The sequence below is a fragment of the Candoia aspera genome, chromosome 13 (assembly GCF_035149785.1).
Source record: "Candoia aspera isolate rCanAsp1 chromosome 13, rCanAsp1.hap2, whole genome shotgun sequence".
NCBI classification, from domain to species: domain Eukaryota; kingdom Metazoa; phylum Chordata; class Lepidosauria; order Squamata; family Boidae; genus Candoia; species Candoia aspera.
The window spans coordinates 10,598,720-10,622,854 of NC_086165.1; the positions used below are offsets into that span (position 1 = coordinate 10,598,720).

Below are 24,135 nucleotides of genomic sequence, written 5' to 3' on the forward strand. Positions count from 1 at the left end.
TTGGTGCTCTCCCACCGGGCTCTGCTTAGCGCCGGAGTGCAGGTGGGGAAGGCGGACGCCACCCTCGCGACGAAGGGAGGGGCGTGCAGGCTACCAGCAAGGGACCCCTCCTGCCCGCTCCCGTCGCGGGGAGTTCCTGGGGGCGAGGCGGGCAGGGGGGCAAGTCCGGGACTCCCGCCATCGACGCTGCGAAGGAGGGAGGGCGGGCTGGAGGGCAACGCTCCCGCTGCGCCTGCCGGGCGCGCTCCATCCCCCGCCGTCGAGGGCGCCCTGGCAGCCGGCGGGCGGGCGGGCGGAGCGGAGGCGCGTTTGAAGTTCGCTCCGCAGCCGCCGGTCGCGCCGGATTGGGCCGGGGAGCTCGTTTGCATTGACGCCACTAAAGGCTGGAGGTCAGCCCTTGCGGGGACTTTTATTGGCTGCGCCGCCGCCCGCGCCGCTGCTGCGCCCGCCGGGGCTGTCAAACTCCGGGGCAGGCGGGCGAGGAGGGCTGGGGCCGCGAGCGCGAGCAGGCTCCGTCCGCGCCGAACGGCCCGGAGGTCTTGCTGGGGCGGCGGCGGCGGCGGCGGCGGCGGGGAAACAGCAGCAGCCGCAGCCGCAGCAGCAGCAGCAGCAGCCGCCACCCCTGCAAAGCCGGAGCCGGGGGGAGCCGCGCCGCCCAGCCGAGCAGCCCCCCGGAGCGCGAGAAGCCCGGGAGCCGCGCCGCGCCTCGCCGTCCCTGCTGGCTTTGGCTCGGAGCAGCCCCACTTCTCTCGCCATTTTAATTCATTCCTCGCAGACGCCCCCCTCCTTTCCCCTCCCGCCCCCCCCCCGGTCTTGGATTTGGCAGCGCTTTGGTGCAAAACAAAACCGACACTTTTTTTTTGGGTCTTGCCAAGGGCGCAGAGGAATGGGGCTGGGAGAGGAGGCGGCGGCGGCGGCGGGGGGGGCCGCCCCCGGCGAGCAAATCTCCTTCTTTTCGTCTGGATCCTTCTAAAGTTTATCCTTCTCTCCCCCCTCCCGTCCCTCTTTCTGGGTTGCCACGATCCCTCCCGCTTTCTCTCTTGGACGGCTCCTTTTTCTCTTCTCCCCCCCCACCCTCATTTTTTCTTCTTTTGGGCAACTGGGTGGCTCATCTGCTGGAAGGCCTTTCTCGCAGGAAGGCGTTTCTTTTCTGGAATCTCCGGGAGAGGCGCGAGGTGCGGAAGGGAAGCCCCTTTCGGAGAAAGGGGAGCGAACGTGTGAATGCTTTTCCCCGGCTCCCGGGGGTGCGGGCGCCGCGGCGGGGAAGGGAGTGCTGGGGAGGGGGCGCGGGTCCGGCCACGGAGATGAGTCGGACGGGCGCTTGATGAAGGGGGAAGCTTAACCCCGGAGGGGGGCCGCCACCCCCTCCCAACCCGGCTGGGGAGCCCTGCTTCGGCTTTCGTGAAGCTTGCAAAGAAGGCTGCCTATGTGCGCAGGGAGAGCGGGTGGGGGCAGGAGGGGGCCAGGTGTGCGAGGCGAGGGGTTGGGTTTGGGGCGGTAGCAGAAGGGCACCCCCACCCCTTCCTTTTAATTGCAATAGCTCGATTTACCCCCCTACCCCTTCCCTAAACTGGAGTAGGTCTACTTGCTAGGAGAGAGGCTCTGGGGAAGCGCCGCCCCAAAGTGATGGATATCCTCCTCGTCTAATCCCCCCAAACTGGGGGGGCATTTTCCCCTCTCCCCTTTCCCCCACCCGTGTCATTTTGCGTGAAGGCGGGGTGGGGGGGAGAATGACATGATTTAAGTGCACAGTCGGAGCTCCCAGCCCCTCTCATCTACCTCGCCGCATCCACTGCGCTTTCCGATTGAGACCAAGGAGGACGGATTCGGAGGGGCCGAAACAATGTTTCTCCGGTTTTGGGGGGCCGTGCCTAAGAAACAGCTGACGGTGTGGATTGGGGCCCTGGGCCAGCCGGCCGATACAGCCTATTAACCCGTTTTTGAAAAGGACAACGTTCCCAAGTGAGAGGAAAAAAAAAAGAGAGGAAGAAGTAACCTTGAGATCTAGCAGCTTAAAAAACAAACGAAAAGAAAACAGCCATGGGTTGTGCTCCAAGCATTCATATATCTGACAGCCGGGTGGTTTATCACAGTAACAAAGATCCGGAGGACTCAAATTCGTCACAGCAAGGCAATCCTGTCCCTGGATTATTCATTAAATCTTCCAACACCGCCTCGTATAAGTTGAGAACTAATCCAACTAAGAAAGACTCCCGGGACAACATGGAGGCAGAATCTCGGACCAAGCGATCCAGCGTGAAGGTAATGGAAAAAAAAAAGCCTCTCCTTTGGGAATTTGGGACCGGGTTGCGTGGGGGGGGGGCGGTTGCGGAGTCCAGAGAGACTTTATTGACTCACCAAACAGGTCACTGGCCCCTGGTGAGTTGATTTAGGCTGTCTAGTAGGTGGCTGTTTATCTGGCGAGCTGCGAGTTTCATAACTGTTACTGTCCTTTTTTTTTTTAATAGATTTTGTGGGTCTCTCCCCCCTCCCCCACTTTTTGCTCCTTCTTCTGTGGGTTTTGGGTCAGTCTAGACAGAGAATCTTAAGAATACAGCTGATTCTAAATGCCCCCCTCCGCAGCCACCTTGGGCCTGTAGGTGTGTATCCGCCAATATTGCAAAAAGGGACTTGAGCAAAATCAGTGCAAGCCAGCAAGGGATCTATCGTTTCCCTTCCACCTCCTCCTGAGTTGCTGGAGTTTTTGTTTGCATAAGTGAAAGTTTATTTTAAAACCCCTTCTAAGCAGAAACAGAATAGATGGAAACATTGACACAACACTGTTGCTTTTTTTTATTTATGTACACATTCAGGACACCAGCTTTATGAATTTCTGCAAGGGTTTATGGGTATTTCCCTGGAAAGATTTAAGAACAAAATTTACAGGAGGATAAATCATAAGAAGTTTTAAAAAATGGTTTAAAAGTGAATTTATTGGCATGGGGAAAATGGTTTGGTGTTTGGACTGTGAAGTTCTGGTCAGAGAAGCTGTGGATTTGCAGATGGTGTCTGTAAGTTGTTTCAGGGATAGGATGTATATAATTTGCAAGCAAATATGTTTAGCACAGGTGAAAGGTGGCTCAAAATGTAGGAAGGCCAGTGTATAAGAGCCCAAAAGACAAAAATCTCTAGAAACTTTGGACTCAAAAAAGTTAAATTTTTATTATTTTCATTTTTATTATTATTATTATGCTTCATTTCCATCTCACATTTTCATCAAGGGGGTTAGGGTCACATAAATAGGTTTTCCTGCCCCCCCCCTTTTTGCTTTACAATGCTCCTATGATGTAGGACTGGCGGAGATAGAAAATTGCTTGCCAGTGAAGATGTCAGAGGTACATTGGTGTTATTAGGCCAATCCAGTGTTCTGTGTGTTGCCCTAAAACTGTCCCAACTGTGCAGATGAAAACATAAAATTAATTCCAAGTCTTTTAGCTCAACTTGATTCAGACTTAAACTGCTCATTTATAGACAATCTACCGCTGTCATTTTTGGTTTCCCCACCTCCCCTTTATGTTAAACTGTGAGAGATTCTACTGAAATAAATATTTGCAATAAAACAGACCTGGTATCAGACTTAAGTACTGATTGCAATTCTAAATGTCTTTTTAGAAGGAAATTTCCAGTGAATTAGACTGAGGCCTTAAAGCGTTGCCTGAGTTTTCCTTCTGTAGAGCCAAGAGATACTTAAATTTGTATGCATCTGTGATTTTCCCTCTTACACTTGCTATTTGCTCAAGGTAAAGAGTTAAAAAATGTCTTTCCGCTGCTCCAGCTAAATTTAAAGCTTTCCTCTTCCACTTACTTTAAAATAAAACAAACAACATTGGGAGATCCAACAGTGCCTGGTATTTAGCATTACACAAAGTCTAATTATGCTTCTATGGTTTTGTTATGCAGTGTAAGTAAAGCTGGTAACCTTTAGCTGTGGTTAACACTCACCAAGAAGATGTGTACTGTTGATGCTTGCTAAGTACATAAATTCAGACTTTCAGGTGAGGTTTGGGGATTTAGATGGAGATGTAATCTAACTTAGACTAAGAATCAGGTTGTGACAAACAGAGCAAAAGAGTTGAGGATATTTATTTTATTCCTATTTATGAATCGGGATCTGTAGGATTAGGACCTTGCAGGATCTGTAACAATGTTATGTAGTGCTGTTTCCCATTTTTAGCCTGCACTGAAATTTGTAACGCACTAGTGATTTTTCACCTAAACTTAGAAGTTCAGTCAAAAAGGTTTCAAATGGATATCAAGACAAAAAAGGGTATTTTTATCAAAGGGAACAATGAAGGCTCATACAAACTACAGTTAAATGAGGGTTAGTAGATGTATTAAAACAGAACAATTTTATCTGGCCCATAGTGAAGGAAATCCAAGGAGTAGCTGAAGTAGGTTTTTGAGGTGTGTGTACAGTTTGAATAGATCTACAAATTGCTTCATTTGCCTCAAATGTTGTTTCATTAAAATGGCATTACTGGTTATTATCAGTGAGATTTCAAGAAGTGTTTCAGCATTGCTGTTCTCGGAAGGGCTAGTAAAACATTAAGAGCACAAGCTGAGATGGGAAAGACACCCTGGTTGGGCTCACACAAACCTTAAAGCTGGGTTAATCAAACATAGTAGCTGTGTTCACATCTACTATAACATATAAATGTGATGCCTCCCCCAGAACCATATTAATCAATATTCTGACCATAGATTGATCTTCAGATTGTGCAGTTAGATAAGCAAGCCCAGCTTTTATCTACTTGATTTAACTGAATATGTGGGTATCAAAAATTGAGGACACTGGAGTGAACCCTGGTGTGCAAAACACACACATGGGATTTCATTCTCTGTTTCTGTTACAATCCTCCCTCGAATGATGATCTTTCTATCTTCCATTTTATATCATGGGGAAGGGCATTCTTCAAAGAACTGCGTAAATCTGTGACATGAATAGTCATATTCACCATACTTGGACATTAATAGCTACCCACAAACATCTGTACTTGAATGGGCCGTTAGAGTTATAATCATTTTTTAGCCATCACTTTCAAATAGAGCGAAGACCCGTCTTACCTGGGCCATCTTTCTTTTACAGAATTTAAAACCAGCGAGGCTTTTAAAAGGCTGGACTTCTTATTGGTTTAAAAATGCTTTTCTTTTTAAAAACTCTTCGTGAAATCTGTGCTGTTACCTGGGTAGCTTGAGTCAAGATGATCTAGGCTTTTTATTTTACATTTTTATTTGTTGTGAGTCCGAGTCCCCTTGTTTCTTGATGTGGGCACTATAAAAATAAATAAAAGCTGGAGTTTGGTGGTAGACCATTCACTGAACTTGAAATCTTTCAAGTGCGTCTTGAATGGATCCAACTCTTGTCCAAACCCCTGTACTGTAGAACAATCATAGAGTTAGCGTAGATCAATGTTTCTCAGCCTTGGCAACATCCTGATATGTGGATTTCAGTTCCCAGAATTCCCCAGTCAACATGGCCATTACTGAGAATTCTGGGAATTGAAGCCCACACATCTGGAAGTTGCTGAAGTTAGAAAACACTGGCATGGTCAATACCAACGTCGAAAACTCAATCCTTTGACATGATATGAGGTAGCATCCTAGGTTCCTACTGAATTTGCTACCCAGTTAATACTGTAGCTTGCATTTTCCCAAGGTTGCCAACTTCTCTTCCAGCAAGGCTCTTCTGCCTTCAGAAGGCAGAAATTCTTAGAAAAAGGATATATCCTCTGTTCCTACATACCTTCCACTAGGATTGTGGATGGTTAACATTAAAAGACATTTGCCACAAGACTTTTGAGAAGAGAGGGAAGTGCTTGTAGAATGATGAACAGCATGCCTCAGATTTTCAACCTTTAAAACAGAGACAGTTGTCCTTTCTGTTTAAGGAACACAAGCTGCATATTCCCGTTTTCACTGTATATCTACTTTTCAGCGTCAAGAGTTCTGTAACTCCTTCCTTAGGAACTAACTTTGAGATTTCTCGGTAAGCCTGTCTACTCTTCAGCCTTGGGCAGTATTGTGTTCTGGACTTCTTACCCTAGGTTGCATTAGCGTCAACCATCTCCTGTTCTTTTGTTGGTCTAGTGCTAATATCAGGAAAAAATATTGAATTGGACTTTTATAAATAACCTGTGGCAATAACAAGCTGTGCTATTACTGTAGATAGGTGTGTGCGTAAGCTACCAAGCTATTTTCTCTTTGCAGAAGGGTATAATTTAAACTAGAATTCTATTCAGTGAAAATGTTTGCTCCTGACTGGGTGACCAGCACAGATGTGAATAACATCCTGTTGGATTTTTTTTTTTTAAGAGGATAGCATTGATCTTGGACTTTAATGAGGCCAAGGGAATTAGTGTAGACCTGTGCAGGTTTACACATGTGGTATCCTACTAGTTGCAGCTGAATTTTGGTGCATGAAACTAGACCAAATGGTTGCCCCCAAGATGGTCAACTTGGAAAAAAAATCCACCATGACTTGGCATTAAAAGTCGACAAACTCATGCAATCACCTTAGCCATAAAAATAGGAGGAATACACAAAGTATGTGAGCCATGCACTGCAGCTTTCTCCCCCTCTTTTTTTGTATCTATTAATTTAATATGTTTGTGTTTTCAGATAATCCATCCTTGGCCACATAGATATAAATTGAATGATGTCATTGCCATTTCATGATTCATATCCTGGATTTTTAAGCTCGTAGTATTAACTCCTCTAATAACCAGGTTTGGTTTTCTTATTTCTGAAAGGTTTGGTTCAAACATTACCAAGCATATAGCTTACCAATCGGTCAAGTCTATTTTAATGGCTGGGGGAGGACGTTCTGCTTTATAGGAGCCATAATTAATTCACTTATTATTCTTACTAAGCTGCTTAATAGTGAGACTTCCCTGGGTAGCATGCAAGTAAATTACAAACATAAAGTACGGAATGGTAAACAGTGATGAAAAGAGCACATGATAAAACAGCAAGAATAAAGAAAAACAAGAAAACAAAAGTAGAAATCAAAATCCAATTAAATCTAAGAGCAAAAAACTGGCAACGAAATAAGAATAGGGCATCTTTAGAGAAAGATGGTAAATAAAAATACTGAGAATAATATATTGCTCCCATGCACTTCCATTCTTGATTATTGTAATAACTGCTCTTGAGAATTTGCTCATTCACGTGTCATTTTAAACTGCAGTGAACAAGCTTGGCTCATGTGATGTCATGAGTAAGGATGGCGAGCAGGGGGCTCCCATCCAGCCTGTCAAGCGCATGCATAGCACTGAGGAATTGGTCAGCCATTCAAAGAGACACAGATCGGGACCGCCTCAACCCTTGGGGGGTTATATGTCTGGGTTTTCCCCACGCTTCTTCAGTTTGTTAGGATTCCTGTTAAGTACTAGCAGTAAATATTAGAGACCAGTTCCTTGTCTCAGTGTGTTTCCTGGTTGTTAGGACATGTAGTATGTTCAGCCATAATGCAGTTGGTTTGATTTTGGCTTCATGTGATATGATAACCAAGCCAATGGTGGCTTTTGTTATCAAACTGTGATTAAGCAAACTGTAGCTCAGAGGGATGTATGGAACTAAATAGTGGTGAAAAACAGTGATAAGAAAAAAACTGTTAGGCATTCCATCTTTACTAGAATATAAATATAACATATAGATTTTAAAATATGCTTAGAAGATCAGGCTTCAGAGCTTTACTGTCCTTTAATCTGAGCAGTGTGTAAGGGCATATTCTTTTGATCTCCTTCTGGGTCTCTCTTTTCCAAAATGTGAACTGTGCAGAGCAGAGTTTCTCAACCTTGACAACTTTAAGATGTGTGGACGTCAACTCCCAGAATTCCCCAGCCAGCCATGCTGGCTGGGGAATTCTGGGAGTTGATGTCCAGACATCTTAAATTTGCCAAGGTTGAGAAACACTGGTGTAGAAAGTTGGTGAGTTAATTGTACCTTAAAGTTCCTGAATAAATTGGCCTCGGAGTATGAAAGGTATAAACAGGCTGTTCGTCTGATTGGCTTTTTACCAGCAAAGAACATCCTCCTGTTATATTACCCGTCTGCCATGTGTTCATGTAGTTTATGTACAGTAATAAACTCTATTGATAAAGGATTTTTAAAAACATTTTTGAGTTATTGAACATAAAAGGAAAAAGTAAATATTGTGTTTTGCCTTTCCCCAGTTTGGTCCCCCTTGGAAGAACTCAACGTATTTGTCTCCAAAATCCTACCCAGAATGGCCAGGCCAGGGGTGGTAGTCTTAGCAGTTCTTGAGAGTACAAGTCAGGGAAAACTTAGTAACTTTACTCAAAAGCCTTTCCCACTGTTTGATCCTTTTGCTGTTTCATAGACTTGGTTTGCATGTCATAGTCAGCCACGGTTTATTGACTAAGCCACAGTTGGCTAGGTTCTCTCATCAGGCTAAGTCAAGTCTCAAGATTATGCAAACCACGATGGCAGGGTTTGTGCAACCCATTTAAGCCACAGCGAAAAACCCACATGTGTGAACTCATTTAGACTGTATATTACTGTGTCTTGGAAACCAGCACAGACACGATTGTTGGAATAGAAGTTGACCGATTTATTACAGCTCTGGCTTTTTGCATTCGGTTGGAAGGAATTAAAATTGCAATCTAAGAGCATCGTAAATTATGGCTGATATGAACTTCTGACGAATTGGAGGTAATAAATAGCGGGATTTGAAGTGTGTATTCTTCCAGATCTTCCTTCTTGACTGTCAGTTGAACTTTTGGCCTTAAAATTAAACTCCCAGATTTTAACCCTTTCCTTTTTAAAAACTGTGTAACAAATAAAATCCAATTTTTTCTTTTTTGCATTAAGTGAAAGCTTAGTGTGTGCGCCCGTTCATGCGTGTAGGTGTGTGTGGGGAGAGAGAGAATCGGATATTGTATAGTAATAGACTTCCTTCTGACTTTTCTAACTTATGCGGTAGTTTTCGTCTGGGAAATAAAGGTACATGATTTATCAGTCTACTTTCAAATAAAACACTTGCCTGCTTGGGAGAATGTCCCATATGATGCCATTAAGAGGCTTTAAAAAGCAACGACAGTTGGTTTATATGCCACGTTCAACCCTAAAATTGGGTTAACAGAATGTAATGGTTTGTGCTCACATTATATGCTACATCCAAATAAATCAACTTCTCTCTTAATGTGAAATCCCAGTATATCCAACTTGCTAAGATCAGTGTGCATATTGCAATATATGCGCATAGTGGGCAGGTTCCCATGAGTGTGTGTGTGTGTGTGAGGGGTTTTAAAGGTTTTTAAAGCAAGACATAAAGCATCACTTTTGCCCCTTCCCCCCCCCCCCCCCCGCAAGGGGTGTCCATTCTGAAGGCTATGAAAAAGTATGGGCTGTTTTCATCCATTTTCTAACACAACGGATGAATTGAATCACAAATTACCCCAAAACATTTTAACCTTGCTTAATTTAGATCCTTCGGCCTTCTGCAAAACTAGCATTCTCCAGATGTGGTAGAACAGCCCTTCCCAAAATTCCTGGCGGACATGGGCTTTGGCTGACTGGTAATTCTGGGAGTTGCAGAGTCAACACAACTTGGAGGCACAAGGTTGCGGTTTTCACAATCTCCTTGCAGAGTGGCTTCATACCATACTTCGTCTTGATGAGAGTGAGTTGCCGTGAGTCTTGATCTGTGCATCCCCCATTCTCTCCCCTCCTCTGGCAAGTTGCCAAGGATCAGAGAACCTGAGATGCAGAAGCTCCTGGGAAGGTGATTCATGATCCTGGTCTGTGATACCAGTGTGCCAATGTCATGATCCCTAACACATAAAAGGATTACAAGCAAGCATCTGGTGCCAAAAGGACATGCAGAATCTGGATCTTGAAACTATTTTTCAGTTGGATCTCAATATTTTCCAAAGCCAGTTGAGTTTCTTTACTCTTGAACAGATGCCTGGCACGTGCGTGGGAACTGGTGTATCTAAACTTCTTCTTTGGCAAAACCATGTGTCACTTCTGCGCAGAATTCTGCACTAACTTTCCATTTCCTTGTGTGTCCAAAGCAACCTTTCTCATACCCACTCAAGCTCTTTTCCTGTCCTCATTCTTCATGATGCTTGTGCTGGTGAACTTCTGCAGCTGGAAAGCTGCCCTTCCCAATTCCTCCAGGTCTCAGGCTGTCTTTGGTGTGGTGTGGTTCACAGATTGTGTTAAGCCAGGAGATTGTTTTGTTTTGGCTTAGCATTTGTATGAAAGCAGCTACTGGGGTTTAAGGCTCAGGATGTGTGAGCCTAAACCAACCATGGCATAATGTGATGTTTGAACCTAATCTCTGCTTCCAACTCTCTCTCCCACAAGGTTCTTTCCCATCCAGCATATTTACTGCTTTTACTGCCACACGAACTCAGGGTTTAGTTGGTCCCTGAGTCTTAGCTATCTTAAGATGTCCCATCTCAGGGGTAGATATGGAGACAGCCACTTCCTTCTGTACATGCCTTGCTTGGGATCATTCTGTAGCATTCGTTGGGCAAGCCTGCATTTTCAGTCTGTGTTTCCACACTGGAATATATCAGTATAAGTTTTTCTGTATTTTGTTTGGGAGACTGTGATGTGTCGTGAGAACAGACATGGTTTGGTTGTGGTGCATAGTTATTCGTGAAGATGAGGAGTTTGTATAAATCTGACTGCTTCATTATATGTTTCCTTCTTTGATCTCTCCCTTGCTGCTTCTACTTCTTCTTCTTCCTCCTCCTCATCTTCTTCCTCCCCCTCCTCCTCCTCCTTTGGTTTGTGTCCGATTGCTGCTTCCCTGTGAAAATCCAACACATCTGGAGAGGCACTGATAAAGGGCTTCCCCGCTTATCCACTGTCTTCCTTGTTTCCAACTGCACTTTGTTTAGCCTTCTCCAGTACTGCAAGTGATGGATCTATTTCCTGTCTTTCGCCCTGCAAAGCTGAGCTCTGTGATACAGCAGATAGATAGTGGAAGTTAATCATCTGCTGACGGCGTGCCCTCTAAAAGGGCTTTGGTGCTAAAATACAGGGCATTTCACTCTCTCCGTCTGCACTGTTGCACATTTCTTTCTTTCTTTGGGACGTGTTTATTTCATCCCAAGCTGTTGGCCAGTAAGAAATAACAGCGCCTTCAACAGAAATATTTAGGGTAGTTGTTGCAAATGTTTCTTCATTACAGAAGCAGCAAATGGTAGAGTATTGATTCCTATCTATCCCATTCACAACCAGGTGCAATAGTTAATCCAACATCATTGTGTGATTTTAAATCCAAGTGGAAGAAGAGGAGATACTGGCCAGGAAGTGAGGGACAAGGCAACTCTGTACAAGTTGTGCAAAGTATTAGACCTATTTCAAAAGTTCTGTCCAATGGAAAAGTCTATATTAGAGGTTGCACAACCTAAGCCGCTCTTTATACACACATGGTATATCCCTTCAAAGATTGTCCTATTTAATATAAATGTAAATCATATCGTATTCAATGTTTGTCCTAATCTTACTGACTGGTTTTTGGAGAGAACAACCAGGTGTGCACCCCTGATCTCAGCTTTGATTCGTTTCTTTAACACGGAACCCTTTGGATGTGTTGAGCTAATGGCCATACTGCTTGGAAATTCTGAGTTGGAACCTTAGCTCAAGGCAGAAGAGTGAAGAAGGCCGATGTAGCCCCAAAGTACATCACTTGATTTGTTGCAGATCTGCAAGCAAGGTAGAAACACAGTTGATGCAGCATGGTGCGAACGATCAATGATTGCATTCCACTTCCTGGTTTCTTAACACAACTTCTTTATTTCAAAACAAAATGCAAATATTTTGCACAACTCGAGCAGACTTGCCTTGCCTTGCCCGACACTTCCTGGCCAGTGTCTCCTACTTCCTCCACTTTTCCTGCTTTGATTTACATAAACTTGCAAGGACCATTGCACCTGGTTGTGCATGGAAAAGCACAAAGTTTGCATCTACCCCCAAAGTGGAATTAAGAACGAAACCAAGAGAGTATTGGTATGAATACAGCCTTAATCATAGTTCATTGGTTTGCCCAATTTCCTGTCATAAAGAATGTTAAAATCTGTAGAATGATTGAGGTCTGGAAGCCTTCTACGGCTTGCCATTTTCTAGAAATGTTGAATTTCAACTCACACGTTCTCTAGGTAGCATGGCCAATTACAGGAGTAGGCATCAAACATACCTGGAGGACATTGCTTTGGAAAGGGCTGAATGGAGTGTAAAAGGTGTATATGGAGAGAATCCAGCTCCATTGTAGCTTTGAATCTCCAGGAGTAGTAGCTTAAGGCCTGAAGAGAAATAGCAAAAGATGTGTAGGGTCCAGATACTGCTATCAACATCCCTACTCTGTTACCACTTCTCTTTTTGTCCTTGACCTTCCTGCATTGACCTAGAAGATCTGAAAATAACCTCTGTGGTTTTACTTGAATGTAAGTGGCAATCTCTAATCAGGAAAGCTGAACTGTTTTCTTCACTGGCGAAGAATATTCTTCAAGGAAATGCATGGTGAACCACTTTCAGACCTCCTAGCTCATCCTTCCTCAACTATGGTAACTGATTCCTAAATAGGTTGGATAGCAGCTCCAGTAAATTAACATCCAACATACTAGAAAAACATCTGACAGGGGAAGGCTGCTTAATTCAAAGCAGGAAAGTGGAGACACACGGGAGAGATAATGTGACCCTTTGCCCCTAAAATGTGCCAGTTGACTTTGTAGACAATCACACTACTAGCATGCAGGAGACCAGCCTGTACTATGTTACTTTAGTTTCCAGCAAACACAACTTCCCTCTAGCCTGTTAAAGAGTTCTGATAAAGCCCTGTCCTTTTTTGTTTTTCTACAATTTATTGTACCTTTTGAGAAGCAGAATTTGCAAGGCCTTGGATTCTGTCAGAGGGCAAACAATAGTACTTCTGGGGGAAGAAGGTTTTCCTATTATATTAGAGCATTAACAGCCACTTAATAAGTGTCCCAAAGGGCTGGAGCAGGGATTTAAAACAAAATGCAGTTTTCTGCCAGTGGACCTGATACTGACCATCAAGGTCAGTTTCTTTAAAGGATAATGGAAAATGAGTTGGATCCACAATTTGCCTCTCAAGAATAATAGCGTTCCTTTAATCCAGAAAAGGGGTTTGATCCAGTAGAGAGGTTTGTTATCAAAAGAGATTTGTAAGCAGAATCATAAGCATGGAATGAATGAATGAACAAATGAGTGAAGGAGAATTCATAGAATACGTTCACAGAATACTCTTCTCAAGATGTGCTCATTGTGGTGGGAACACATTTGGATCCAAGATCATGTTCAAAATAATTTTATGGCACGTTATTTCCATCCTGTGGGGATCGAGAAGACCTAGTGTTCCAACTAGTAAGACATCCTGTTGTGTGTAATTACCAATTGGATTCCTCTAGCAAGACTTTTAGAGAAGACTACTGGCCACATAATGAGAAGACAGGACACCCTGGAGAAGATGCTGGTGCTAGGGAGAGTGGAAGGCAAAAGGAAGAGGGGCCGACCAAGGGCAAGATGGACGGATGATATTCTAGAGGTGACGGACTCGTCCCTGGGGGAGCTGGGGGTGTTGACGGCCGACAGGAAGCTCTGGCGTGGGCTGGTCCATGAAGTCACGAAGAGTCGGAAGCGACTAAACGAATAAACAACAACTGGCACAGAATGTGTTTTCCAGGTAAGACTGAGAAAATCCCTGTCTGAAATCCTGGAAAACCCCAAACAGTCACAACTGGGTTCTTGTACCATGTGTAGCTTCTTGCTCGTGTGGACTGCACTTGGCTTTCAGGTGGCATGCTGATGGCTACCCCATCCTTACAAAAGACCAACCAACATTTATTTAAATCAAGCATAATTAATATGAGTATTCCCTGAGTATTAAATAATTTCTACTTTTGGTCACATTAAAATAATTACTTTTTCAGACGCAATTTGGAAACCACATGTTGAGCTCATCCATGTACTATTGTTTCTTCTAAACTTAGCTGATGCAAGATGTAAATCACAGCACTACAGGCAATGTTGTACTATATGGTCTGACTCAAAAGAAGACAATTCCTTCTATTTTCTGCTGTCCCCCTGGGCCAACCTCTGCTATTCAATGCAATGCTATCCTGAAGTTGACTGTACCTGATTTGCCATAGCTAGCTCTCATTGATAGAAACTTCCTAAGTTTCATGAGAACCGAAAGGACTTGAAAATTCAACCCTGAACTCAAAGTAGGATCTACAGTATTGCAGCCAGATGACCATCCAGCCTTCATTGAAAGACTTCCAGCGAGACATAGCAACTACCCTTCAATGCAAGCTGTCCCACTGCCTTGCCTCTCTTGCCATTAGGTGTCTTATCCCAATCTACCCAAATCCTTTTTTGTCTAAGTTCTCTTATTTTCTTCCATATTTATTTCATGTACTTGCCATCACCAGAATTCTACCAACAAACTTCCTGCTGTTTGCAGAACTACTTTCTTTTGTGCTGGCCAGCTAAAAATAGGAACGTGTGTCTCCTCTTTTAATAAATGAGAATGAAGTTCAAATAGTGTGCAAGTTGATTCCTCCTGCCCCATAACTGCTTGGGTATTATTATTACTTTATTCATTCGATTTGTACGGCTGCCCATCTCATCAAAGCAACACTGGGCGGCTCACAACAGATAAAAACAACGAAAAACAAATTAAAAACCAATATACAAACATATAAAAACTGTCCATAATCAATTTAAAAAACAGAAAATCATGATCAGCAGCAGAATTCATTCTACGTCAGCTCAATGCAGCCATTGTAAGAGCTCCCCACCTTTGCCGGAGCCCCAGGCATGGTGGCAGAGCCAGGTGTTTGGGGCCTTCCTAAAGTTGTTATCCCTGGCAGCCTTTCCATGTGATATAGGCAGAGATAAATATTTTATTTATTTTATTTATCAAATTTCATCACCGCCCATCTCCCCCAAAAGAGGGACTCTGGGCAGTTTACAATAAAGCTAAAAGGATCAAAATACAATAAAAATTAGATATATTACATAACATATAAATATAAGTATAAAATATAAAATAGCATCCAAGATGGCAGTTAGAAGTTCTGATATGTCCTTTGTTGTCAGTTAGGCAACAATTTAGGGCAGATTGTGTAAGGTTAACCAAAAGAGCATTTGCAGCACTCTTTTCTCATTTTTATAGCCACACTATGAGTGATAGAGCTGGATTGATGCCCACCATGCCACCTAATCTGTTTATTTGAACCATTATCTGTTGATGGAAGGAAAAAAGGGCAACTTGCTGTAATTTGTAGCCTTCAAATATCATGCTTGCAAAATGCTAGCCGATATACATATGCGCAATGTAATATTTTCTTTCCACTGAGAATGCTGTGATTCATATCCTATGAATCATGTACCTCCTGTCTGAGTTAATTAAAGTCTAGTTTAATATCTTGCATATGTTATGCGAGCCCTATTGCCCGGGGTGTTGAACAGAAATTCCTAAAGAAGACTCAAGGTCTGTTTTCTATTGAGGGGTGAGAGTACCAGAAACATCTTTTTCTTGACATAGGCTCAGGGAAGAAAGACTGAAGTCAATAGTGGAGGAACCTGCCTTGATCATGGTTTTCTCAGTACAGATGCCAGGGATAACGGGGGTTAATGGAAATTATGTTTTGAAACCATGGTGTATATCTTGGTGTGCAGACGGTTCCTCAGATGTGGTTTCTAAGGGAGATGCAAAGCTGAGCCACAGCTATGCCATACAAGCCATGGCTAGGCAGTTTGCTTGCATAGGGTATGGAGGACAGACACATAAGGAAAGGCCATATTTTGTTTATCCTGGAGAGAAGAACAGGCCTAATTTGTACATTGTGTTAAGCCCCAATTTGCTTTGTTTGGGTGGGGCTCAGCACCTTTGCAAACCCAACCATTCCAGTTTTATAAACCATCATTTGGGGTTTAGTGTATTGTACAAATCCAGCCAATGCTGGCTTATTCAACAAGCCCATGGTTTACAGTGTAATGGCAACCATGTGATAAGTACCGCTGGCTTCAGCAAGGCATACTGCTAGGTAAATATCCAATTTCAGTCTTAATGGGCAGTTCAAAAGAGCAGAGTCATCATGGATTAGATGCTGCGATCGTCATGAAGCCAATGGGGGTGATTTGATAATTTCACTAAGAGTTCTTTCTCTAGGGTATTATATTTGTTGCAAACTAACTTGGGTAATTGTGTTTCATGCCTGCAGAAGCACTTTGCCTTTAGAGATCCCAGTGCACTTATTAGTCCTCTGTGGTTCAGCGGTGCTTGGGAAAAACATATTATCAAAGACAAGAATGTTAACTTTTGAGTGATATTATAATGCACAAGGCCACTCCATGGGTTGTCTGCTTGAGTAAAGATAAGGAACTGCAAGGCAAGGACTCAATGGATTTGTTTGCAAATCCAGAGCTAGTTTACTCTAAATTTAAAGGAGAACTTTCCTTTGAATAAGTAGGGAGTTGATCTGGTAGTGTGGCTAAGAAAGCACTTTTTTGCAGGGATCTATTCAGCATTAAGCACCATGGAATTCAGTGGCACTTATTCAGTGGTGCTGCTTGGTCTGGATTGTTGTACTATTGCTCTAAGGCCTAGAGGTCCAGGTGGGCCCCAAATGAAAGGCTGCATAGTACAGGTAGTCCTTGGCTTAATGACCATTTTTAAAAAGTGACCATTCAAAACAGTGCTGGAAAAAGTGACTTGTGACCAGTCCTCACACTTATGACCATTGCAGTGTCTCTGGTCACACGATCAAAATTCAAGCACTTGGCAAACAGCTTGGACTTATGACAGTTGCAGCATTCTGGGGTTACCTGATCACCATTTCCAACCTTCCCAGCTGGCTTCTGACAAGCAAAGTCAATGGGGGAAGCCGGATTTGTTTAATGACCTCTGTGATTCACTTATCGACCGCAGCGATTCACTTAACAACTTCCTTGCTTAGCAACAGAAGTTCCAGTCCCAATTGTGGTCGTAAACTGAGGACTGCCTGTAAAAAGAAATAAGACACTGGCCAGCAGAGCCATGATGCATACCATTTTTAAGTATTGTGTGCATTTCTACAACCTACCCGATCCATAGCCAACTGGGGCAAAATGATTATGGTGGTGAGTGGAAGATAGTAGTGGTTGTGGTGGTGAGAAGGGGGAGGTGGCGGGAAAATATGTACAGGATAGCAGCAGTCTTATACAGGGCAAGACTAGTGTTCAGGTCCCATCTTAATTGTGAACTTGGCAGTTAAATTTCGTTTCAGCCCATCCTTCGGCCTGCGATGTGGGTCTTATACAGTAGGAATTGCAGCATGACGCAGCTTGCTTTGACTTGTCCACGGAACACGATGTACAGTCTGCTCACCCCTCTTTTTCAGTTTGGTGTTAGAATTACTGTTGAGATAAGCTGGTCACAAATGCTTTGGATGCTCAGAAATGCTGTATATTCTCTCCTTGTGATGTTTATTTTTCTTCTAAGAAGTGGCTCACTTTCACTTCATCGCTCTGTCCTTGTATTCATTTGGGCGGCGTTGATATCCAGGGTGGCAGCTTCAACAGATTTCATTTGGTCTTTCGTTTCGGTGGCCCAGTTGGAGCCAAGGTCTTTTTGTGGGCCATCTTTCCTTGTAGAAGGTCATCCAAATGGGTGTATGTAATTGCAGGGCCAAGTCATGTCACTTTTTGGGTCCATCTGTTTTCAGGTAAACATACAATGTGCCCTGCCGGTTTATATTTCTCTGAGCAAGCTCTTTAGCATTTGTCTTTCCATTGCATAGTGTGGGGCTTGAAGCTTTTCTACATCTGATTTCTGTAGACTCCACATTTCTCATTGATAGATCACTGCTAGAAGGTCCCTAGTGTTCAAGTGTTTGCTCTTGTCTTGGATAGACTGGAATGCCCTTAATTTTTTTTTAATTAAACATTTTAAAGGAAAGAAAGGACAAGCAAGAAAAAGTAGACAATAAAAGAATAAGGCACGTAATGAACAAACGAGATGTTCATAAATATCGTGAAATTGAATAAAATTGAATATGTTAGATGAGGATTTTCTGTATAACGTTAGTTTGGTTTTACACAGCCAGATTGCTTGTGTCAGTTTAAAAGCTGCGGAGCATTTTAATTTTAAAATCAAATTAGTATGCAAGTATCAAGGATAATAATCAACGCAGGACAAAACATGAAGTAAAAAAGAAAGTTACAGTAATTTCTCTTTAGTCAGCCTAGATAGTCTAGTCAGATCTGCCCTTAATTAACAGATGATTAAGGACTTAAATGTTGAGACTTTATATTAAGAGAAGCCCACACTTTAGATGTAGTACAAACCTGTGCTGAAATTGTAGTCCAGCAATGGTTTCCATGTTGAGCTAACTTCTGAGTCAATTTTGTTTTTCAAATATAAGGTTAATTTAGACATTGGGACGTGATCCCACAACTTGATTTTCCATTCTTCAGAGGGAGTTGTATGTACTTTCCACTGAGAAGTGTGAGCATCCTTGCAGCTAGGGTGGATTGCCTTGAAGAACTGCCTGGCTGGCATCAGCAACCGTAGCTTTCCATATTACAGCAGTTTGTTCCATGGTCCAGTTGGAACCGTTGCTTACAAATGTATGTTTTCGGTATCTAGATACTTCAAAGAATCTAGTTTGTAGCCCTGAAGACGATAGTGGGCAAGAATGACACATGCTTTGCTGTACAAAGAGGGGTGTTTAAAAATTGCGGATGCAGATTCCACCTCTTGAGGAATATCCATTTTTCTTTAATTACCAGTATGAAAACAAGATACAGGTAGTCCTCACTTAATGAACATTTGTTTAGTGATGGTTCAGACTTACAACGGTGCCAAAAAAACCGACTTACAACTGGTGCTTGCACTTAGGATTGTTGCAGCATCCCTGCGGTCACGTGATCATGATTGGGGAGCTTGGCAACCGGGTTGCATTTATGACCATTGTAGCATCCCGTGGTCGTGTGATTGCCATTTTCGACCTTCCCGGCCGGCTTCTGGCAAGCAAAATCAGTGGGGAACCGCATGATTTGCTTAACAACCACGTGGTTCACTTAATGACTTTGGTGATTCGCTTAATGACTGCCACAAAAAGGCTGTAAAATTGGGTCGGATTCGCTTAATGACAGCTTCGCTTAGCAACCAAAATTCTGGTCTCAGTTATGGTTGTTAAACGAGGACTACCTGTATGTGTACAGACATACAAGTGACTATGGTTAAGACCACCTGCTCAACTCTCTTTTGATAATGAAGAAAAGCTCTTCACCTTTTACCATCTACTTTTCTCTCTACAGTAAAATGTGTCTCTGACAAGATCAATTGATCTCCAACTCGGGGAACAAGAGATCTGAAATACTTTATCTTTTCAGGGGGTGTGGTTGGTGGTACACAGTCTTAGCAAATCTCATTAATGAATGAGAATGTTTATGAAAGAAATATAATGTCACCACAGTTGCTTTTTGGCTCTTAGGCACTCTAGTGAAGAGTACCGACATACAAGAGTGTGTTAGGCAATATTTGCCAGGGTAAACTAGCCATTTGAAGGGAACAACTTCTGTTGGGCATAAGGAAGTCACCTTTCCTGAAATAATGTTTTCGGATTCAGATGAGTTTTGCATATGGAAAGCCTCTATAGACATATTTTTTCTTTCTTTATTGCATCACTGATACCCCCACCTAATTCAGTAGACTTCAGGGGGCTTACACTAAAAATCCCTAAAACGGCAACAGGAACCGCAACTGAAAAGCGAAGAATGATCTAGTGAAGACAACTAGCATCAACAGTAAATTTAATTAAAATTTACTAAAAACAGCTAGCAGGACATTGAATCCCCAAAGGTGCAGTGAAGAAGGACAGTTTTTTTTTTCACTTTCCTAAAGGTTCTTAAGTGTCTTCCCCAGACAGGGAAGGCTGGAAACTGGGCAGAAGTTGACCAAAACCGTTGGCTTGAGAGATGGCTTCTTCTGGAGGAGGTGCCCCCACCTCCCTCCAGGCACAAATGAAAGACACGTGATCCATGCATTAAAGGAATGGAGGAGAGAGATGGAGAAACATTCGCATCACACTCAGATTGGGAAGGATGAAAAGTGAGACCTTCTATTACAGCCTGAAGGTCTTAATAAAAGACGCCTCCCAAATATGGGGAAGGGAGCTCCTAGAAGTAATAAAAGAGAGTTGTCCAAGGAACAGTACCACCATTTCTCAGTGTGTGTGTGTCTGTGTGAGCCCTTCATGGTAGGCAAAGTCAGGATACAGGAGTCGCTAGGAATCTTTGAAGATACTTCAATGTGGTTAGGGTATTATAACCAGAACCTTGAAATCCTATCGAATCCTCTCTGTACTTCAACTTATACCTAACACAACCATGGCAGAGTTATTTTGCATTTCTTTCTCACTTTTTCTACTTTCCCAGGACTCAGATATCTACAGATAATCCTCGCTTAACAACCACAATCGGGACCTTCGGTCGCTAAACAAAATGGTCATGAATGGAATCCGACATGATTTTACGACCTTTTTGTGGCAGGCATTAAGCGGGCGTTAAGCAAACTGTGTGGTCGTTAAGCATTGATTTTGCTTGCCAGAAGCTGACCGGGAAGGTCAAAAATGGCGATTCTGTGACCATGGGATGCTGCGATGGTCATAAATGTGAACTGGTTGCCAAGTGCCCAAATCATGATCATGTGACTGCAGGGATGCTGCGATGGTCATAAGTTTGAGGACCATTCACAAGTAGTTTTTTCAGCACCGTCGTAAGTCCGAACTATCACTAAACAAATGGTCATTAAGTGAGGACTACCTGTATAAACAGCTCAGCATTCTCCTCCCTCTTTTCTGAGTCACTGACAGTTCATCACAGTGTCTGAAAGGTACTGTATGAGAGAAGTCCTTTTGCCAAGCAGCTTACAACTGAAACTTCTATGTTGCAGGGCAACCAAAAAAAAAGAGAGAAATCAAGGCAAGATGTAACAGCAGGAGAACATTGGTTATATTTCTGGCACAGTTAGTTATGATAGAGCAAAGGTAAGTAACCCAGTGCCCTTCAGACATTTGGACTTAAATTCCCACCAAACGATTTGGGATTTATCATTCAAGACCTCTGGAGGGGACTAGATTGTCCACCTCTATGGTAAAGGATATGCTGTCAATGTCCTCATGGTGCCTCGATGGTGATTCTTGAGGTTTGAAAAGAGGGTAAGAATTATGAGCTGAAGTTGGTGAATATAAAACATCCATAGCTTTAGAAGATCAGAAATAATAAGATTCTCTGCCAAAGCATCAAGCTCTCACATTAAGTTAAGTTGAACTTTTCTGAACAAAAGTTTCTGTGTCTGTAGCAGCTGCATTATGGAGAGAAAACAGATGGAGATTTTTTTTCTTCCTCAGCATTCCTTTTGCATGTTCAGAAAAGGTTTTGCCTAAATTGTAGCGTTTTTTTTTAAAGAGCCTTTTGGTTGATAGTACTTTTCAGAGCACCAAATGGCACCAGCTATATTATTATTATTATTATTATTATTATTATTATTATTATTATTATTATTATTATTATTATTCCTGCCTTTTTTATATACTGTATAACTCAAGGGGGTGAACATACCTAATACTGCTGCCTCCAATTTTCCCACAACAACCCTGTGAGGTGGGTTGGGCTGAGAGAGAGGGACCGACCCAAAGTCACAGACAGACACACAGGTGCAGGATTAAACCGTGCTTGCATTAAGAGCTTGGTTGTACTTTCCTATTCCTCATCCGCTTTGTTGGCTTGCTTTCAGTTTAGCAGCAAGCCCTGTCCAGTTCTGCTTTGCCATCCTAGCTGGCCGGAAGTTCTGCTTTGCACAAACCATTGTTTGACTGTTCACGCACAATATCCGATTAACGTGCTTGCCTGATCCCATGCTTTTCGAAAAAGCAATTCCTTTGTTATAAAAGGGAATGCAAAACTCAACCATGTCTTCTGCGTGGAGCTTGAAAAAGCTCCCACTGCTTAGCCTGGGTTCCTACTTTCCGTTGATCACTCATAGCTTTTGCCTCTGGATTTTAAGACTTCTGTGACTCAGTAGAGGAGAGTAAGTAATATACCCCCAAAATACTGGCAGTTTGTGGTTTTCTTCCCCCTCCCCCTCTGCAGGCCTTTGTGGTTTCGGTTCAAACTGAATGGGGGTAGTTGCTTATCACAGTGATTTCCAAGCCAATCATAAATACGCAGCCTCTTTAGGGAGTCAGCTTGGCAAATTCTACAATTTTTTTTTAAAAGTTCGTGGAAAGCTGTGCAGCATTTCTAATCCTTCTCGTTCTCCCTCTTTAACCAAACCCATTGGAAAGTCTTCATTTTTGGAAGCAGGAAAGTCAGGGAAATTCTTTTTGGGTTCATGCCAATCCAGATGTTTTCCGAGGAAATAGTGTGATTCTGCCTTGAAGAGGCTGACCAGGAAGATATTTATAATAAAAAAAAGCTTTCTCTTTATTATTTTGGTTGTCAATACTGAAGAAGAAGGGAGGGAAAGAGATGCTTTGCTGAAAGGAGCAGAGTGAGGTGAGGTGAGGAAGCTGAAATGAACACTGTTGGTTTATTCCTTCTTCTGGCCATATGGGGACTGAGAGCACCAGCTTAACACTGTTTTGCTGGTGTAGGTTGTGCGAATGCAGTCCAGGATCACTTCAGTGCTATCCTAGGGTGATGATAATGTTTGTGACCAAAGATGTTTGAACTATTTGCTGGCTGACATCCATGCCTCAAGTCAAACTCTGAGACCTCGCAGGGTTTTTAAACATTTAATTAGAAAATTAAATGCCCCAGAGGTTTTACATTTTGGTCCATCAAAGTGGGTTGTGGCACAACTTGCCTTCCAGTTTCTCCAAAGTTGTCTTCTGCTGGTGGAAGGGGCTTCTGTTTTTCTATTTTATTCTCAGGATAGTTCCAGATTCTTAATGGTGGCGTTTTTGAGTCTTCTTTCTTGATGATGATGGAGTGAAATTGTTTTCCATTAGTCCATCTTTTCATTTCTTTGTCACCTCCTTGGCTTCTCCAAATCTGAAAAGACAACATAGGTGGAATTCCATCATGATGTCTTCTCCTGGAAAGGAAGAAGTGTGGAAGCCAAGGAGGTTATTAGCTGTTGGAAAGATGATTGTACAGTAAAAGACAGGACATTCCCATACACTCATTGACCACCTTGCAAATGAATTTGTGCAAGAACGTCAGGCCTACAGGAGAATTTCACTGTTAAAAGGAAATTATCTTTCCTCAGCTGGAATGAACACCAGCAAAGATAAAATGTGGGGCAGGTTCTCTGCCCAGCATTAGTTTTGGTAAACAAATTGACTCCTACTTTACTGGTTTTTTGGAAAGCCATAAACACCTAGCTTTTCCAAAGAGCCTTGGGAATTGATTGGTGAAGAGGGTGCTGTGGGTTGGAGCGTATGACTGTTCCTTAGGGCATTGTTTTGTTTTGCTCTTGTTTATTATGATCTTTATTTTAACTGGGATTTTTTTTTTTTGGTGAGCGGCTTTGAGCCTCATTGGACTGAGTGATATATCAAGTGTATAAAATAAAATAAGCCAAAAGCTTCCTTCAGTTAGTAAGGCAGGAATGCAAACAAGCCTCCTACCTCCATTCACAGAGAAATAAAATCATTGCTGCTTCTCAAAAATCCACAGAACTGGCCTGGTTTCTATTCCTGGGGAAATGAATAGAACACTTGGGTGTTGAAGCTGTTTATTTTTGCTTGGTGGACTGCCTTCATTAGAGCCCATTCCACCTCAAAAGTGCACCCATCTCATGCAGACTGATCTAACCCCAAATGATGCTCCATAGCTAAATCTGCTGTTGAGCCATTTGACTGGATGGAATGCCAAGCTGTATGTACTTTCTGTTGACATGAAAAGCCACAGATAGTTTGTGCCAAGAAGGAGAGGCCTTTCCCTCTATGAACAGTAGATGTTGCAGTTTGGGGGAGATGGCAAAAAATGTGGTGTGATCCTGTTTGGCCTTTAAATAGAACAAGTTTAATCTTGATTAGAAATCTTCCCTTAAGCAACTATTCATAACTCTTCAGATAGGAGAGCTGTCCTCCTAAAGATTTTTCCCCCATGGAGAAGATGGCATTTTCCCAGTTCAAGGAT

General features: G+C 42.9%; 1 protein-coding gene across 2 annotated transcripts in view; it reads left to right on the forward strand.

Annotated features, from left to right (window-relative positions):
* The first annotated feature begins 467 nt into the window (after positions 1–467).
* The window catches only part of LOC134504994 (high affinity cAMP-specific and IBMX-insensitive 3',5'-cyclic phosphodiesterase 8A-like), a 92,675-nt gene continuing 69,007 nt past the window's right edge, over positions 468–24,135 (forward strand). The window contains exon 1 of one of the 2 annotated variants that reach the window (XM_063314478.1): positions 468–2,262. In XM_063314478.1, coding sequence (XP_063170548.1) covers positions 2,041–2,262 — 222 coding nt within the window. In that variant the 5' untranslated portion in view covers positions 468–2,040. The remainder of the gene's footprint in view (positions 2,263–24,135) is intronic. The other variant, XM_063314477.1, reaches the window with a different exon arrangement.